Raw genomic sequence first — 19519 nt, 5'->3', positions numbered from 1 at the left:
TTTCTATATAATAACAATTGAGATGAGGTAGATGCATTCCTCCCACTTTATTCTTCTTTTCAAAATTGTTTTAACTGTTCTACTTTTGTCTTTCCATATAATTTTAGAATAATTTTGTCTGTATCTACAAAACCATTTTGCTGGGATTTTGATAGGAATTGGATTAAGCGTATATCTGAATTGGTAGAGAATTGACATGTTCATTATGTCAAATCTTCTGATTCATATACACCATGTCTCTACATTTATTTAGATTTTCTTTGATTTCTTTCGTCATTTTTTAGTGTTTAGCATATGAGTCCTGTACCTGTCTTTTTAGTGTAATTTACATGTAAGCATTTCACTTTTTGAACCATTGTAAATACTATTTTTAAAATTAGGCATCCACATGTTCATTGCTAGTATATAGAAATATAATTCATTTTTTTAAAATGTTTGCTTGTATTCTACAATTCTATAACCTCACAGAATTTACTAGTTCTAGTAGGGGGTTCTTTTTCTCTCTTTTCTTTTTTTTAACTTCTCTAAGTAAAACAACTCATCTGTCACCATATAGACGGTAGGTGACTTCAAGTCCAAGACTGTGACAACTATACAACTTCTGTGTGTTTGTGTATTGTTGTTGTTGTTGTTGGGGGTGGTTGGTGGGTGGGAGTGTCACCTCCAGATTTCCCTTGTGAATCTATTACCAGATCTTTAAAAATATTTTCCTCACCACTTGTAGGCATGGGTTTCCACATGAATAGAAAATTTTATACTTATTAAAGGACTTCTAGTAGTTATTTTGTAGATTCTTTGGCATTATCTATGTAGACATTGATTTTATATTCAAATAGGGACATTTTAACTAATCCTTTCCAATCTGTGTGCATTTAATTTTGTTTCTTTGCCTTATTGCACTGGTTACAACTATAAGCACTGTGTTCAGTTAGAGTGCTGAGTATGGACATCTTTGCCTCATTCCTGACCTTAGGGAAAAGCATTTGGTCTTGTAACATTAAATATAATGTTAGCTGTAGATTTTTAGTAGATACTCTATGAAATTGAGGAAGCTTCCCTCTATTCTTAGTTCTCTGAGTGTTTTTATCATGAATGGCTATTGAATTTTATTAAATGATTGAATTCTCATGTCATTTTTTTCTTTAGCCTATTAATATTTTGGATTACATTGATTGCCTTTAGAATATTGAACCAGACTTGCATCCTTGGAATGAACTCTGCTTGGTCATGGTGTATAATTCTTCTTATGTATTGCTAAATTTTGTTTGCTTATATTTTGTTAAGGAATTTTTGCTCTGTATTTGTTAGAAATTTTTTTTATTTTTTGGTACTGTCTTTTTTTCTTCCAAGAGATAAAGGATTTTATAACTCTTACTTTGTTTTTGGAAAGCATCAATCAAAGAACCAGTTTTAGCATAGCTATCTTTTTGGAACTTTTTGGTTACCTTGAAATATACGTATTTGCTCCTTAAGCTCTATCTCAAAATCTTGAATGCCCCAGTTGAGCAGTTATCTGGTACAGCAGCAGACCTCCTTGGAGGGCTTGGCAGTATTATTTCTCTTCAATGTTGTTTGATTCCATGATTTTCATAGTTATGCTTGTTTTGTTCTAAATACTTCCAACCTATCCCCAGGAGCTTAGTTCCTGTATGGACTTGGTAGTGAGAGGAAATTGGGGTTTGAAATCAGAGGACCTAGGATTCAGTTGTGGTTCCTGAATTTAGTAGATATGAAATATTGAGCAATTACTTAACCTCTCTGATTAATGAGATGGCTGTAAATGGATTTATAAACTTTGTTACTACGTAAATACCACCCTTATTTTCATTGAATCCTTTGACTTAACAGAAAAGGAAACTACTAATAATGGTTGTTATTACCCATACTTGTTTCTTAATATATTTTCCCTGTTTTCTGATCATTTTCAGAATTATCAAGTTTCAAGGAAAGAATGAGGCTGAGAGATTTCAAATACATGTATTTTAATTTAATAATATGAAATAATGATCTTTGATTTTCTATTTAAATAGCCTCTAGGAATGTGGCATTCACCTCTTATCTCCTCTTTTGTGATTATTTTTTTGCTAGCCATCTTTAAATTAAGTAATTTAATACCATTTTTAAACTAATTCTCTTCCTTTATTTTAAAACTTTATCTTGCAAACAAATAAAAATGCTTCTGTAAAGGGGATAGGTTTGTTATTTTGTCTTCATCAGAGATCATTGATTTAGCATTCATTTTTTTTTAGAGCAATTCTGAACAAATAGTGGTAATAAATAGATGTGTATTCTTTTCCAAGTAGTCACAGCTTGGAACTGCCTACTGGTAGGTATAGTTCTGAGTTATTCATGATGGTTAATGACTAAAATTCTTCTCCTGCTGCCTTTGATAAACCTCAGACAGCAAAGTTGAATTTGACGTAGAAATGTTTAAGTTAATACATCTTGGAAGAAAGGAATTCTTTGAATTACATATAATTTTTGTTTTTGTAATATTAGGATTGATCCTATATAGGTAGTTATTAAAGTACTTATTAAGAAAATTTGATTAGAAAGTTTAACTCCTCAAGTAGCTTCTAATGGTGAGATTTTTATTTACTATTGTTGAGCAATACCTGTTGAAAACCATATGAAAATCATTGATATGACCTACTATCCATTGCCAAATTAAAAATAATGTGGTAGAAGCGAATTGATAAAATATTTTATCAAAGATTGGAAGATAAGTGTGTAAGGAAAAGATGTTTGCATGAACTGTCAAGTTGTCAGATGATTTACAGAATTCAAGTTTTGGCCCCATAATCTAGTCTACCTGTAGGCTTTAATAGAGATTCTTTCAGTGTGATAATTATCTGACTTCGTATCTAATTCCTCATAGAAGAAGAAATTGTTTTCATTTTGGTCAATACATTTCAGGTGTCTTACTTAGATCCAACGCCCGATTACCTCTGTTGTGTAAATCTTTCCTCTCAACCCCCAAAATACAAACAAACTAGTATTAAAGAGAAGTCAGCCTTTAAAATTGGGATTCACTTTCTAGTTTTCTTTTTTCTTTGTTGCACAACTGTGTCTAAATCAGCTGAAGTTACTGTAGCGTAAACATTGAAAGAAATCAAGTGAAAACATAACTGACTTTAGCATCCTTTTTCTGTTTTTTTTCCCAGATCTTGGTTAAAAGTAAATAGTATTCAGCCCTGTAAATTTATATATATAAATTAATAGAGCACACATGCATATTTTCATTAATTTCTGTCTCCTTTAATTTTGGTGAATAAATTGTGTTTTTTAATGTTTTGCATGCAGTAAGTAAATTAGAAAGCTTTAAAGGCTTTAGTCCATCCTTCCTTTAATTTGTTAAAGCTAAACCTTATGATTGCATTTGTTTTAGCTGGAGTCGCAGCAGAAGCCATGCAGACCATCACTACTGCTCCCGAAGCCTCAGGGACAGAAGCTAAAGTCCAGGAGGAAGAGCATGACCTTGTCGATGATGACATCACAACTGGTAAGCAGGAGCGTCTTTAACAGAATGTTTTTGTTGTTTCTAACTTTTTATTTAGAAATACTTTCAAACTTACAGGATGATTGCAAAAATAATACAAACCCCGTATAGAGATCTCCAAAATACCCCTACCTTCCCATCCCCTATCCCCCCAGGTACCCAGATCTACTAATTTTAGCATTTTACCACATTTGCCATATCATTCAGTCTATCCATTCATCTGTCATCTGTCTATCTATCAAACCATTTTCTGAACACTTGAGTGCAGATTATATCATCATGTTTCTTGAACACTTGATTACTGCCATGCTCATTTCCTATGTACGAAGATATTCACTTATGTAACCACCTTAAAGGCAGTTATCTAGTTCAAGAAACTTAACATTGATACAAAGATTACAGTCTATATTCCAGTTCTTTCATACTTACCAGTAATACCCTTTTGAACCTTTTCTCCTCCCTTGTCAGATCCAATGCAGGATCTTGTGTTTCATTTAATTGTCATTATCTCCATGTGCTTTTTCTTTTCTTTCTTCTCTCTTTTTTTTTTTTTGTTCAATGGTGGGAACATATAAACAACATAAACTTTCTCATCTCAACCACTCCCAAGCATACCATTCAATGTGATTAATCACATTCACAATATTGCAGTATCCTCACCATCTTCCATTTAAAAATTTTCTCCTCCCCAAGCAGAAACTTGATACCCATTATATGTTAATTTCCCATTCCCCCTGCACCCTGCCCCTGGCAACCTGTCCTCTAATTTCTACTTCTATGAACTTTGCTGTTCTCCAGTACTTTCTTTGTAGTTACCAAGGAGTTTAAATTTAACATCTTAAATTTATATCAATCTCATTTGCTTTGATATCAACACTTCAGAATAGAATATATAAATTATGTTCCTATACCCCTGTGCATGTAACAATTTACATGTTTATAAATTATTAGTCCCAAATCCCTGGTTTATCATTGCATTCTATGCATTTGCCTTTGAGATCTTGTAGGAAGTAAAAAGCAGAGTATAAACCAAAATACACTAGTACTCATATTTATATTTACCCACGTCTTTACCCTTACTAGAGATCTTTATTTCTTCATACAACCTTGATCTATTGTAAATTGTCCTTTCCTTTTGACCTGAAGAATTCTCTTTAGCACGTTGTTCCAATCCAGATTAGCCCCCAAGACCAAAGAACACGCCTGGCATGGAGTTACCCATGAGTTTAAGTAAGAACTTACAGGAGACAATTCTCCATGGTAGGTCGGGAAAGTGAAATCAGCATTTCCGCACAAAGAGAGCGCAAGGAGGCCAAGGAGTGGACTTATAAAGGTTTATGACAACGGGGTTTCAGCAGGGTCTCATGAGATTTGCTTGCAACAGGATCTCACAAGATTTGTTTACAACAGTGTCTCGCAAGATTTGGTTATTAACTGTGATTAGAGGAGTTAATGTCTTTCCTGGTCATATAGACGGCTGCATACAGCTCATGATAGAGGAGCAGGCAGGGCCCTGGGTCCCCACATACGTCATGTAGGGTGTCTAGTGTTGATGAACTCCCTCAGGTTTTGTTTATCTGGGAATGTCTTAATCTCTCCCTCATTTTATTGCTTTAAATTTTTTTGTGCTTGTATTGTTAGAGAGTTGTAGGTTTACAGAAAAATCAGGCAGAAAATGTAGAGTTTCTATTACACTGCGCACACATAGTTCTCCCTGTTAACTTTGCGATAATATAATAACTTTGTTATAATTGATGGAATAATATTATTTTAATTATACTATTAACTATAATCTCCCTCACTTTTAAAAGACAGTTTTGTTGTATATAGAATTCTTGGTTGGCAATTTTTTGCTTTCAGCACTTTAAATTTGTTGTCCCACTGCCTTCTTGCCTCTGTGGTTTCCGAAGAGAAATCAGCACTTACTCTTATTGAGGCTTCCTTGTATGTGACACATTGCTTCTCACTTACAGCTTCCAGAATTCTCTATCTTTGCTTTTGATAGTTTGATTATAATAGGCTATGGTTTGACTCAGTCTGGGTTTATCCGGTTTGGGGTTTGTTGAACATCTTGGATGTGTATGTTTATATCATTTTGTCATTAAATTTGGGAAGTTTCCAGCCGTCATTTCTTTGAATATTCTCTCTGCCCCTTTCTCTCTTTCTTTTCCTTCTGGAACCCCCATGATATGTTTGCATGATTTATGGTGTCCCACATGTTCCTCAGGCATTATTCACTTTTTTTCATTCTTTCATCTTTCTGCTTCCCAGACTGAATGATTTCAGTTGTATTATCTTCAAGGTCACTGATTATTTCTTCTGCCAGCTTCAAACTGCTATTGAACCCCTCTAGGGAATTTTAAATTTCTGTTACTTAGGTCTTCAGTTCTGTTTGGTTCCATTTCATAATTTTCACCACTCTATTGGTATTCTCTTTGTATTGATCTATCATTTTCCTGATTTCCTATAGTTCTTTGCCCATGTTTTTCTTTAGCTCTTTGAGCATATTTAGGACCATTTTAAAAACTCTTTGTCTGCTATGTCCCTTATCTGGTCCTCCTTGTTGATGGTTTCTAATGCTTTAATCTTCTTTGCCTGGACCATTGCTTCCTGTCTCTTTGTACATTTTGTAATCGTTTGTTGAAACCTATGCATTTTGATATTTTAATGTTATCACTGGAATTTAGACTCTGATGTATCTGCTCTTTAAGCTCATATCCATTTAATGTTAATTGTGGAGCTTTCCTTAAATGCTGGGAGCTAACAAAAAAAAAAAAAAAAGGAAAAAAGGAAACACTTTTCCTCATCTTTGCAGATTTATCAGTGCAAGTCCTCTCTTTCAGGGTTCCTCTATGCAGTGACTTAGAGAATAACTCCAGGCCAGAGTACAGGGGCCTTCCTGATTTTTTATGCTCATGCATGTTGTATTGAGCATATGCATGTAACCCTAGGAAAAACATGCTTCCTAATGTCCCCTGTGTTTTAGGAAGTAGTTTCCTCATGGTCCCTGGCACTGCGCTGTATGCCGTACTGCCAGCCATCCCTTGACCCAGCCATCACAATTTGACTGGTCTCCTGCAGTGTTCTGTGGGAGAGCTCTGTGTACTGCCTTCTACATGCAGGGCAATTTCTGGTATGGCAAGCTCCTCGGGCCACCACCAGACAGACTTGACCATACCTACAAATTCCCAGTATGTGCATGAGCCTACTCCACTCCCTCCAGAACCAGAACCAGGGATCTACACTTGGAATGGACTGGCCCAGCTGAGCCAGTAAGGGGTTAGGGAGGACCAGCCAGGGTATGACAAGATTGAGCTGCTTTTAAGGCTCCTTTTTCTTGATTCTGCATTTGCCCTGTTCCTGTATCCTTTAAATGTTTTCTAGACTTTTGAGGAAAATTTTTCTACCAGTTCTTGCTGGTTGTTCGAAGCTTCTGTGGGAGGACTGAGCCTTGAAGCATCTCACTCTGCCATCTTGGTCAGGGCATCCATCTTGATGGAGCTTTGTTTAATTCCCAATTTACTTGGGAGCAAATATGTTGATGGAGAGGATCAAAATTCTTATTGATTTTTGTTTTTTTTTAGGTTTTTTTTTTTTTTTTTTTTTTTTTTTGGCTTACAACTACAGAAGCTTCTTTTCCTACAGTTCTGGAGGCTACAGGTCAGATTCAAGGTGTCAGCAGGGCCATGGTCCATCTGAAGCCTGGAGGGAAGAATCCTTGAATCCTTCCTTGCTTTTTCTAGCTTCTGAGGCTTAACGGCAATCCTTAGCATTCCTTGGTTTGTAGATGCATCTGCCTCATACTTCACGCAGACTTCTCCCTTGTGTCTGGTTGTGTCTGTCTCCAAATTTCCTCTTATAATGACACCAGTCATGTTGGATAAAGGCTACCCTAATCCAGTTTGGCCTCATGTTTACTATTGACATCTTCAAAGACCTATTTCCAAATAAGGTTACAAATAAGCCCTAAGGGATTAGGACTTGAACCTGTCTTTTTGGAGGACACAATCCAACCCATAACAGAAGGAAAGACAAAAAGGTAAGAATAGAAGCAAAGTACTGTGTAAAAGTGCATGCACCTGGAGCCCTGGGCCCACCTATCTAATGACCGCACCTTTCCATCGCTCGGGCCCTGGCCTGACTGATCATCATTTGTCAGTCTTCCTGGGATTCTCTTTCAGCAGCTCTGAACTTTTTCCCGTGTGACTTCTCTACCAAAGTGAGGGTCTCAAACAAGCAAAGAGAGCTTTGTTGTTGCCTGCTGCCTCCCTCCCGTCTTCCTTTCCTTCTCTCCTTCTCCTCCGTTTATCTTTTCTATTTTTAGTAAAGTTGTAGATTTACAGAAAAATCATGTAGAAAGTAGAGTTGCCATATACCATCCTCCTCACATCACATACACAGGTTTCCCTATTATTAACATGTTACGTTAGTGTGGTATCTTTGTTACAATTCATGAAACAATATTATTGTAATTATACTTTAGTCCATAGTTTACATTATGGTTCACTGTTTATGTTGTATGGTTCTATGGTTTTTCAAAATTGTGATTCTGGTAATATGTGTACAACTTAAATTTTCCCATTTTAATGACTTTCAAATATATAATTCAATGGTGTTCATTACATTCACAATTTTGTGCTACCATCACCGCCATCCATTACTAAAATTTTCCATTATCCCAAATAGAAGCTCTGTACCAATTAAGCATTAAGACCCCATTCCCTTCCCCCACCCAGATTCCCAGTAATCTGTTTTCATAGAGTTTCTAAATATGAATTTTTGCATTCTAATTATTTCACATAAATGAAATCATACAATATCCCTCCTTTTGCTTCTGGCATATTTCACTCAATATGAGGTCTTCATGATTCATCCAATTATAGCATGTATGAGAATTTCATTGCTTTTCATGGAATTGGCTGAATAATATTCCATTGTATGTAAATACCACATTTTGCCTAGCATTGTATTTAGTTTTACGAGATTTTTTTGTGTCCTTTTGGAACTGTTTATTTGTTCTGGGTTTGCTCATTGTCACTCTAACAATGCACCTGCTAGCTATGCACTTGATTTTCTGGAGACCTCTCCATTGTATGTAAATACCACATTTTGCCTAGCATTGTATTTAGTTTTACGAGATTTTTTTGTGTCCTTTTGGAACTGTTTATTTGTTCTGGGTTTGCTCATTGTCACTCTAACAATGCACCTGCTAGCTATGCACTTGATTTTCTGGAGACCTCTTAATTCAAAGGTAAGGATCGTTACTTAAGCCCTTGAAACATGTAGAGGAATATATACTTTATGTTATGAAATGTTTTGCAATTATAGAGCAAACTGAAGAATACTGAAGGTCTAATAGCAATATATGCCATATAAGCTATGTAAGGAATTTTACAGAATCTTACACCTGCACTATAGAAATGAATACTGCCTTCTAAAGTTATTTGCATTGTTTAGATATTGAGCATTTTTATCTGTTTTATCCATCATGTTAATAGACATTAAGTAAATTTTGGAAGACCCATACACTATATATAGTCAGCCTATCTTTTTACTGACTTAAACAGGTTTCGGCTACTGGATCTCCAAATACATTCAGCTGCAATTTCTTTGAATGCATAGAGGATTAAAAATACCTAATATAAATATTTTTATTGGTGTTAAGATTGGTAAACTTTTGTTTTTGGTATGTATGTCAGTCTAGGCTCTGCAGAGAAACAGAACCAACTGAAAATATGTATATATGTATTTATACTTAAAAATTTATTGCAAGGAATTGGCTCACATTATTGTGGGGTCTGGCAAGTCTGAATTCATAGGGAAGTCTGGAGACTAGAAATTCTGGCGAGGATGATGTTGAATTCTTGCATACGAATTCATTAGGCTGGAAACTCAGGAAGAAGTAGAGGGTGCAGTCAGTCTTGAGGCAGAATTCCTTCTTTCTCTAGTACCCGCAGTTCTTGCTAATAAGCCCTCTAGCTGGTTGAATGAGATCCACACTGTGGAGAGTAATCTCCTTTTAAAAGTCAACAGACTGTAGATGCTAGTCCCATCTATGAAATACCTCCATAGTGATAATTAGGAGTCGGTATTTGACCAAACAACTGGACGCCGCAGCCTAGCCAAGTTAACACATGTAATTAACAATCATGGTGTTGATGGTTAAAATCTGACTATATAAATTTATAATTATTATGAAGCAACAGATATTATCTTAATAGTATCAATAATTTAAAAAGAAACATGACCAGAAAATATCAGTATGATTAAAGGGAAGTTTCTTTGTTTTTGTTTTTGGTTTTTTTCTTGTTAAATTTCTGTGTTGTGGGTTCTTTAGGCTCTACATAAGTGTTTTGTGTGCTCTTTTGTATGTTATGTGTTATAATAATTATTTAAAAATTAAAAGTTCTGATTTCCATATGCCAACCCTAATTTATAAGAACTTCATTTAATAAATAAAAAGACTGGTTTGCTAATAAATGTGAAGACATGGTAGTCTCTCTATATAATATGGAACCTGTTGAGAATCATCTACTATTGACTTATGATCTAGTATTGGCATAGTTCAGCTGAGCATCAACAAACAGTGGTTGCCACTTGATGCCTTTAAGTTTTTTCCCCTAGGAAAGAGTTGAGGAACCCAATGATCGCCCTTGAAAATTTAACGATTCTATTAAAAAACCTAATTCCAACTATATAACATTCTGGAAAAGGCAAAACTATAAAGACAGTAAAAAGATCCGTGGTTGCCAGAGGTTCAGAGAGAGGTGGTGGGGAGGGACAAATAGTTGGAGGACAGGGATTTTTAGAAGAGTGAAACTATTTTTTTATGATACTGTAATGGTGGATATATGGCAATGTACATTTATTAAAACCCATAGAACTGAACAACATAGAGAGTGAGCTGTAATGTAAATTTTGGACTATATAGTAAATAATATATCAATATTGATTCATCACTTGTAACAAATGTACCATATTTATGCAGGATGTTGATAATAATAGGTGAGTAGGGGCTGAAATGGGATATGGGAACTCTACTTTCTGCTCATTTTTTTATGTAAGTTTAAAGCTGCTCTAAAAAATAGTCTGTTAATGAAAAAAACAAAACAAAACAAAACAAAAACCTATACACTTGTGCCACTGCTGCAAATAAATATTTGCCTAAGTTGGGAAGTATCTGGTTTGCAGGAAAAGTAAGATGGCAGTGGCTAGTATTTGTTACCTTTTAATTCTTTTTAGTGTGTCAGTTCATTGATGAAAAAAATCATCCAACTTAGAAGCTTCCAACCTTTCTGAAAGTTACTAGCACTTCAAAATTATGGAATTTGTTTCAGTAGCTACTAGGGAAAATCTGTTTCATTTGAAGATTTTTTAAAAACTAGTCTTATTTTATTCAGTTTTCATCGCTTTTCTTATGCTGTTACAGATAAGTTTCATTGTTATGTTTTAATTTCCTGCAATAGTTAAATGTCTTCTAGTCTACAAAAAGTAGTTATTTAATTCATAGGGAAAAAAAAGTTGCCTTTGCAATAATAGAAAGACTCAATAAGCATTCTGGAATAAAAGCTGAATTTTTAGCACTCAATTAAACATTATTAAATCAGTCTGATAATCTAATAAGAACAGACAAGATATTGAGGGTGATCTTAAGGATATGGGAATGCTCAGGTGTGACTATGGTTCATTAGTTTTCTTTTGGTATGGTAGGAGTATATTGGAAGGAATGAAGTTATTTCAGGATATTTGTTTTTCCCATTGCTTTGCTTTGTTTTGTTTGGAAATGTTTTTTTTTTTTTTTTTAATTTGATAAATAAAGTCAAGATTTAAATTTAAAAAAATCAGTCCATTGAAATTTTGAATTATGCTGTACCAAAGTCATGAGATAGTACTGTAGCACATACGTGTTTTTATTTTATTGTTAACAAAATCAAGAAGCTTAACATTGAAAATTTAGTTTGGAAAGTCAGTTAATGCTATATAAATTATTTTAATCTAGAAGAAGTTAGGTTAAACATATGTGGTGAATGGCTTTTATCAGTTGATTTATTCATTTTATACCATGGGTACAGGAGGGAAGGATGTTCAATAGCCAAAGAATATTTAAAACTCCAAACGGCTTCCTTAACGTGTTGTCAAAGCAACTAGCATGCTGCAGTCTGTAGATCGTTCGGGTTACCCTTAGATTGTGGGACTTGATTAAGCTGTGCTATAGATTTTTGTGAAGGTTTAGAAGAAAACTATATTTCTTTTTATTGACTAGAATCCTATATAGATTACATTATGAAAAATTTGCTGGATACATTGAGAGAAACCTGTTTCAAGTACAATAATCTTATTTTGGGGTACCCAGCATTGTAGAGCACAAGCATCACAAAAGGAAAATTTGGCCAGCTTAGCCATTTGCTTTGTAAAAATCCCATTAATTTTTTTCAGTTATTTAAAAGGAATTTCTCTAATAATACTTCTTTATAAAGTAAAAAGAAATAATATTATGACAGAGATATTTGCCTGTATTTTGGGTGAATTGTTATTTGGAAATGTAGTTAAGCTAATGTGCAAAATTGTTTTCATTTAATTTTTATAGTAATCCAGGACTTAATTCTTAAGAACAATTTGGCCAAGATAACAATTAAAGTATGAAGTATAACTGCTGTTTTGGTGCTTTTTTCCAAAGTCAGAATAATCATTTTTGAGATTTTTCTTTTGGTTGAGGGTGAGTGAAATATGAAGGTTGTCTTAAGACTCCTGAATCTGCGCCTGGCCATCTTTGCTATTGTTTGCCTTACAAAGATAAAGAAGCATGGCTAAAGCTGTATAAATGTTGGCCATGATCAATTGGAACTAATTAAATTTATTTGAAATAAACAGTCTTAACTGGAAGAGAACAGCTGGGAAAACTGAGAAGAAAAAATTGAGTCTTGATTGAGACAGTTTAAACCTCTACCTTGTCATTTTAAAAATTTGCTGCAGCTTCTTTCTCTATCTCCCCTTTTAAAGCTAATATCTATTGATCGGCTCGCAAAGTAATGCAGTATGCCGTGGTCAGCACCCACTCACATTTGCTTAGCATTTTCTTAAGGTTCCTCAAATTCTTTTTTTTAATCATGTTTTAAATTATATGTCATAGCCATATTAGCCATTTTGAGGGGTTAATATTATTTTATTTAGAAAAATGTTATGACCTATCCTACATGTTAATTTTTTTGTATATTTTACAATATGCATAGGAAATGTATTTTCTTTTTCAGTGGAAGTGCTTCAAATTTTATAATACTCTGTATATTTAAAATCTGTTTTAACAACAGTAAGGTTTTCTTTAAATTTAAAAGGATGATATTACAGTTGTTTCTAGCTTACTTACAATATAAGAGCCACAAGACTACTACTCTATACGTGTGTTTACCTTTGTATTTATACTTTTATTTTTAATATTACAGTTTCAATGTTTACATGCATATTACATGTAAGCAATATTTGTAGATAGTTCTTTTTTCATTAATATATAAGTAGGTCGTAGTTATCAATGGAGTAAATCTCATTAAAACCTTGACATACATAGAAAAACTTTTAGATAATGAATCATAATCTAATATCTTTTTTTTTTTTAAGGTAGACCTTTTGGGTGACTTAGTTAATTATCCTTTATGTGGTTTTTATTGTGGTAAAGTACAGCATTCTGGGTGAGGATGAAGCTATCCATCCCCCTAAATGTTTAAAACAACCTCTTTCTAATTGTAGGTTAAAAAGAATTTTGGAAGGGTTTCCTTCACAAACCTGCATGTATCCCTTTAAAAAGTATATTGCATTCTTCTGGGGTCATACTGCAGTGTCCTACCTCTTGTTCAATACAGCAGGGACACACACTGACAGTGAGTAAGGGTCAAGAGTTACTGACATTGTCAAAAAGAAACAACCAGATACTAGATCAGCAGCACAGTTGACAGATACAACTACTTAGAACAAAAGCATGATACATGGGTCAGAATGAGTGTGATGATTGTATTTGTTTTACTCCTTGAGGTACTTTTTTGTAAAATTGTAATTACATACATTTAATTATTAATTCAGGGGCAAATATATCTCTTACTATAATGGAATAATAGAAGCTCAGAATAAATGCATTTTGCTGTTGCTGTATACTTAGTGCTAACATAAATTTTGTGTGCACGTTTTCTTTTTCTCTCTCAGCTACACTCTACAGGCATATGTTTTAAATCTAATTCTCTGCAGTTGTGTGTACTTTGTTGATTTAAAGTTTTAAATTTCTGGGAGGACACCTCATTTTATAGTAAATTAATGTATAGTTTTCTATAAATGTGTCTGTTTTTTCTTGGATTGTAGAATCCAAGTTTTGTTGTAGCGGGAACCTTAGAGACTATCTATACTCTCTCGTTTTACAATCAAATATGTGAATATTGTTCTTTCTTAGACAACTTGTATAGTTGATACCCACAGTCACAAAACATATTATTTGATCTCTCAGGTGGAGGAATCTATGAAGCATAATTTAACATGAAAAGATCTAACAATGGTTAAATGTAGTACGGTATGTATTATTAACAGTATGTAGTAATCCTTTTAAGAATCATTCATTCATTCAATAAACACTTATTGAGCACTTTTGTTTCAGAACTGTTTTAAGCATTTAGAGAAAGATACTTCTCCTCAAAGAGCTAACATTCTAGTGGGAGAGACAGACTATAACAATAAAGTTAAAAAAGAAAAAAAAACAGAGAATAATACGGGAAATTGAAAATAATAGCAATTGAGAGCTTATTATGTACCAAGTACTTTGAACTTCAGTCTTAACAAAATTTCTTTTAAATGGATACTAGTATTTTTCTAGGTATAAAGATGGAGAAACAAGCCTGTAGAGGTAATTTTTATAGGGTCACAGACTTAACAAGGCCTGGCTGACTTTTATGCACCACCCTGCACTGCCTCATGTTCCCCAACTCATTGAACTTTGGAAGATTTAAATTTTCTTTTGTAATGTGAGATAATGTCACAGTCCACCTTTGTTGCTTGTAAGATCAGGCAATTACTTTGGCTGACTACTTTTTCTTATTATTTAAAATGCAAAGTTATTTAAATTTAGATCAAGACACTGTCTCCTTTGAAAAAAATCACCACACACATGTTCTGTAATTTTTTTAGCCATTTAGTACTACTGCAATATAAGACAATAAGACAATATTGCAGTACTACTGCAATATATTTTTTTTCATTACTAAACAGTTATTGCACACTGTCTAGCTTTTTGAAGTCATCAGTGTAAAACTGACACCTTATATCTATTTGTACACGAAAGTCAACTTATCTAGTATATTAAGATAGAGCTAAAGACTTCTAATTTGAAACTAAATATTGATTTGTGCGTTTTACTACTTACTTACTGAGAACACTATTCATAAGATGTTTATACATTGTGATTGAAACATAGGGCATTCACAAATAAGCTCTAAAGAACAAAATCTGTATTTTGCATGTATTCAGAAATCAAATGCTTTCTTAGCAGTCAGAGGCTGTGTGATTAGCAATCTGGAATAAGAGTTCTACCCACACCCTTTCCCTTTCTTGTTTTTTCACTTATGATTAACAGTCCTATGGTTAACCTACCACTTACATGTGGTAACTTATCAAATCTGTATCTCCAACCTAGGCTTCGCTTCTGAGTATCAGATTCTGCCTGAAGGTCCCATAGATACCTGAATACCAAGTCCAAAATGGTCTCCTATTTCTTTCTAAAACTCATCTTCTTTTATATTTATAGCTCTGAGGCATCCTAATGGTACCATTAACCGCTCAGTATACCCAAATTAGAAACCATGGAATAATCCCAGCTTTCCCACTTTGCAGCAGTTTCCACATTTCCACAGTTGGTTCAAATTCTTGTAAAATGTACCTCTTAAATATCTCCTGATAATTTTCCTCTTCTCTATTTCCACAGATACTATCCAGGTCCAGACTTTTAGTTCCTCTTCATTGGGTTATTACTATATTCTCCTGCAACCACCTCCTTATCTCCATTCTTTTACCCTCCTCCAGTTCATGTCTTCCATTACCCTGAGACTTTTAGAAGCCAGTTTATCCCCTTGCTTCCTTTAATTGTAGCACAAAATCCAAACACCTTAGTGAGATATTGAGGGCTTTCAAGGACTGACCTGTGTTTCTAGCTTTATCACCTGGTGCAGCAGCATTGAACTTTGTTTCTCCAGAGTACTCTTCTATTTCATAGCGCATACTTTGCATGTGCCCCTCCATATGGCTGGTATGCTCTCAACTTTCTCACGTATGTGGTGAAATTGTGAGGGTTCCCTTCAAACCCAGCTTCACTGTCACCATCTTCAAGAAATCCTTCTGGATCCCCCTTGTCTCTCAACTCTCCCAGTTCATTGCTGTACTGTTGAGCTCTGTAATATTGTTGCTTGCCCTCTGTGTATTTACCTCTTTGTATTTCTAGCACTAGAATAGTAAGCTGATGCGAAGTTTCCTCTCAATAAATGTTTATAGAATGAATGACTGAATTAATGATTCTATAAAATTGCCCTTATTTCAAATAGCTCTTCTTATATACTATATCTCCTTTAAAAAAAAAAAAAAGCCCTTTCTTCTTAGTGGCTATCTAATGTCTCAAAAAGTATTTGTAATGGCTTAGTTAGGGAATATAGACTTATTTCATAGTAAACTGTCTCTTGATATTGAAAAACTGAGATGTGGAACAAATCCAAGAGCATAATTAGCTCTACTGAATTAAGTCACTTGATTCTCATTGAAAAGTTTGCCTTTTTCTGTTGGAAAACGAATGTCTTTAAAATTAGGAAAAAGTATATGATACTCAGGCTCTATATGAGAAAAGATATGAAAAATACCTGGAACAAATGTGTTTTGTAACTTAAATCTTAATGAGAAGGTGGAAGGTGGGGTGTGCTACTGTGGGATGCATAAGGAGAAAAATTGCCTTTGTGGAGCTCTCAACATGTCCCCTTTCCATGGCCTACATTAACCCTTGCATGTTTGGTAGACAGTGGAGATGTTCTTATGTGTGATGGTCCTGGTTTCTTGGAACTCTACCGATTGTTATTTGACAACTCTTTCTTTACTCTATGTGTTTCTTTCCTCTGTGTGTTTCTCTTCCATTGCCCTGTTGGTTGTGCTCTTCATTTCTGGGCTTGGCTTTACCAATGAAAGCCAAAGCCTCTGTTGGTTTTTCCTAGGACTGGAAATAGCAATGTAGTCATGTCCCTGAGACCCCTCTGGGGCTTGGTGGCCCACTGCAGGAGAAGCAGGTTGGCTCGAATGGGGAGGAGGGAGGTGGAGGAGTGAGGAGGTGCTCCCAGGAAAAAGGGAAATGCAGAGTTTTTCCAGGAGGCCGAACATTAATCACGCACCACTAAAGAATGAGAGTGTGGATTCATGTTACATGCTAGTGTATGCAGTGTTTTTGTGGCATTCCTGTAGGTGGATCCAATCAATTATTTAGCACTAAGAAAACTTGCTTTTTATTTTTCATTGAAAATTGTTAAATTACATACCCAAATTTAAGGCAGTCAAGCTTGTGTTTACAAACTTGGTCTGGGCGACTTCTTTAAGAAAAAGTTCACATGACGGAGGCAAAAGCAAGGACAAAAAAGATGGCTAATAAATACCATTTGAATGTTCAGGTCCTCCTCTAAATTTTTTTCAGATTTTTATAAGTGGAAAGTGTACCTCATATCGATATATTTTAACCAAGAAAGTTTTTGTGTATTTAATTGAATTAAATGTTATAAAGTATCAGATGCTCAACATAAATTACTTGTATCAGTTGTTGCATTAGCACTAAATCTTTCATAATGGAATTTTCCAGTAATAGCACTTTTATTTTTTTAATGTATTCATAGGCTATTTGTATATGGTACTTCTGCGAGGGGCTTGTCAAATAAATAGTAGTTTACATCCCCCTGTCAAACTCATGTGAAAGAACACAGTTAAAAATCAGGGACTTAAAATAACAACAACTCACTAGCATTTATTGAGTGCTTAATATGTATTAAGCCATTCTCTAGGCTCTTTTTTAATGCAATTTTATTAAGAGGTACTCACACACCATACAGTCTATCCAAAGTGTACAATCAGGGCTCACAGTTTCATCACATAGTTGTGTATTCATCACCACAATCAATTTTAGAACATTTTCATTAATCAAAAAAAAATTTTTTTAAAAAAGAAACCCCAAAACGTCCCATACCCCTGATCTCTCCCCTATTATTGACTCCTAGCATGGGTATGGTTCATTTGTTACTGTTGATAATAAAATATTAAGATATTACTGTTAACTCTAGTCCATAGTTTGCAGTACATGTATTCCATCCCCCACCTCCCATATACCACTCTATTATTATCTCTTTCTAACAGTGTCATACATTTGATTTTTTTCATGGAAGAACTTTTATTTTTATATTTTGGACAGTTAATCACAGTCATTGTCTACCATGAGATTCATTGGGTTATACAGTCCCATGTTTTCCCCTCTAGCTTTCCTTCTAGTGACATACATGACTCGAAGCTTTCCCCTTTCAGCCACATTCCCCACAATTCAGCACTGTTAATTACACTAACAATAATGTGCTACTGTCACCTCCACCCATTTCCAAACGTATAAGTTCAACCTAGTTAAAAATTCTGAACGTATTAAGCAACTGCTCCCCATTCTCTAGCCTCATTCTATCTTCTGGTAACCTATATTCTAAATTTTATGTCTGTGAGTTTACATATTAGAATTAGTTCATATTTGTGAGATCATACAATAGTTGTCCTTTTGTGTCTGATTTACTTTACTCAACATAATGTTCTCATTGTTCATCCATGTTATTGCATGTTTCAGGACTTCATTCCTTTGCGGGACACTGTTATCGAGTTCCGACTTGGCGGGCCTGGGCCAGGGGAACTGATCAGCCCCTAGGAAAGGTAGTGGGGCACGGGTGGTAGCGCCCTCCACGGCCCCCCGGGCCTGAGAAAGTGGAGCCGAATGCAGGCCCCATTTCCTCACCCCAAAGTACAACCGTTGGGGAGGGCTTGCCAGAGAAACCACCCACCCCCCCCCACCCTCCCCCCCCCCGTGCCTTACCCGCACCCTCCACCCTCTTCGTTACCGGAGCAACTCCCGCCCCTTTTCAAACAACCTCCGCGCCCTCTCAGAACCAATCCAAGCCTTCAACCCCTACAGCTACCCCGCCCTCTAAACCGCCCGATATAAGCTTGTACTCTCCCCTAATAAAGCTCTCTTGGCTTCCTCACCCTAAAAGAAACGTGTCCCGCCTGTTTCTTCTCGTCGCCCTCCACACCTTGCACGCCACCGCCGGGGACCGGGCCCAGTCCCCCGCCTCGCCCTCGCCTCCGGGAAAGAGCCCCCGCCGCCGGTATCCTCCGAGCAATCCCGAGAGCATAGGATTTAGCAACCGGCCGCTACCCCCCCCCAGAAGAGTCAACAACGACCGCATTCCTTCTTACTGCCAAAAAATATTCCATTATAGTTGTATATCATATTTTGTTTATCCATTCATCGGTTAATGGACACTTGGGTTGTTTCTGTAGCTTTCTGAGGAACTGCCAAACCGTTTTCCACAGCGGCTGTACCATTTCATATTCCCACCAGGAGTGAATAAGTGTCCAGTCCCTCCACATCCTCTCCAACAGTTTCCTGTTTGTTTAATAATGACTGTTCTAGTAGGTATAAAATGATATCTCATTGTGGTTTTGATTTGCATTTCCCTAATAGCTAGTGAAGATGACTATCTTTTCTGTGCTTTTTTGGCTGTCTTTCCTCTTTGGAAAAATGTCTGTTCATGTCTTTTGCCCATTTTTTAATTTGGTTGTTTGTCTTTTTATTGTTGAGTTGTAGGATTTCTTTTTATATTCTGGATATCAAACAGTTATCAGATATGTGGTGTCCAAATATTTTCTCCCATTGAGTCCACTGCCTTTTCACCTTTTTGACAAAGACGTGACTCTTTCTAATCTTTGCAGAAATTCATT

General features: G+C 35.4%; 1 protein-coding gene across 4 annotated transcripts in view; it reads left to right on the top strand.

Annotated features, from left to right (window-relative positions):
* WDR7 (WD repeat domain 7) overlaps positions 1–19519 on the top strand; it is a 430734-nt gene that overhangs the window by 196308 nt on the left and 214907 nt on the right. For all 4 annotated transcript variants that reach the window (XM_037806351.1, XM_037806353.1, XM_037806352.1 and 1 more), the window contains one exon: positions 3389–3502. In XM_037806351.1, coding sequence (XP_037662279.1) covers positions 3389–3502 — 114 coding nt within the window. The remainder of the gene's footprint in view (positions 1–3388; positions 3503–19519) is intronic.

This window comes from Choloepus didactylus, chromosome 16, assembly GCF_015220235.1.
Source record: "Choloepus didactylus isolate mChoDid1 chromosome 16, mChoDid1.pri, whole genome shotgun sequence".
Taxonomy (NCBI): domain Eukaryota; kingdom Metazoa; phylum Chordata; class Mammalia; order Pilosa; family Megalonychidae; genus Choloepus; species Choloepus didactylus.
This window is presented reverse-complemented; position numbering and strand designations above follow the sequence as displayed.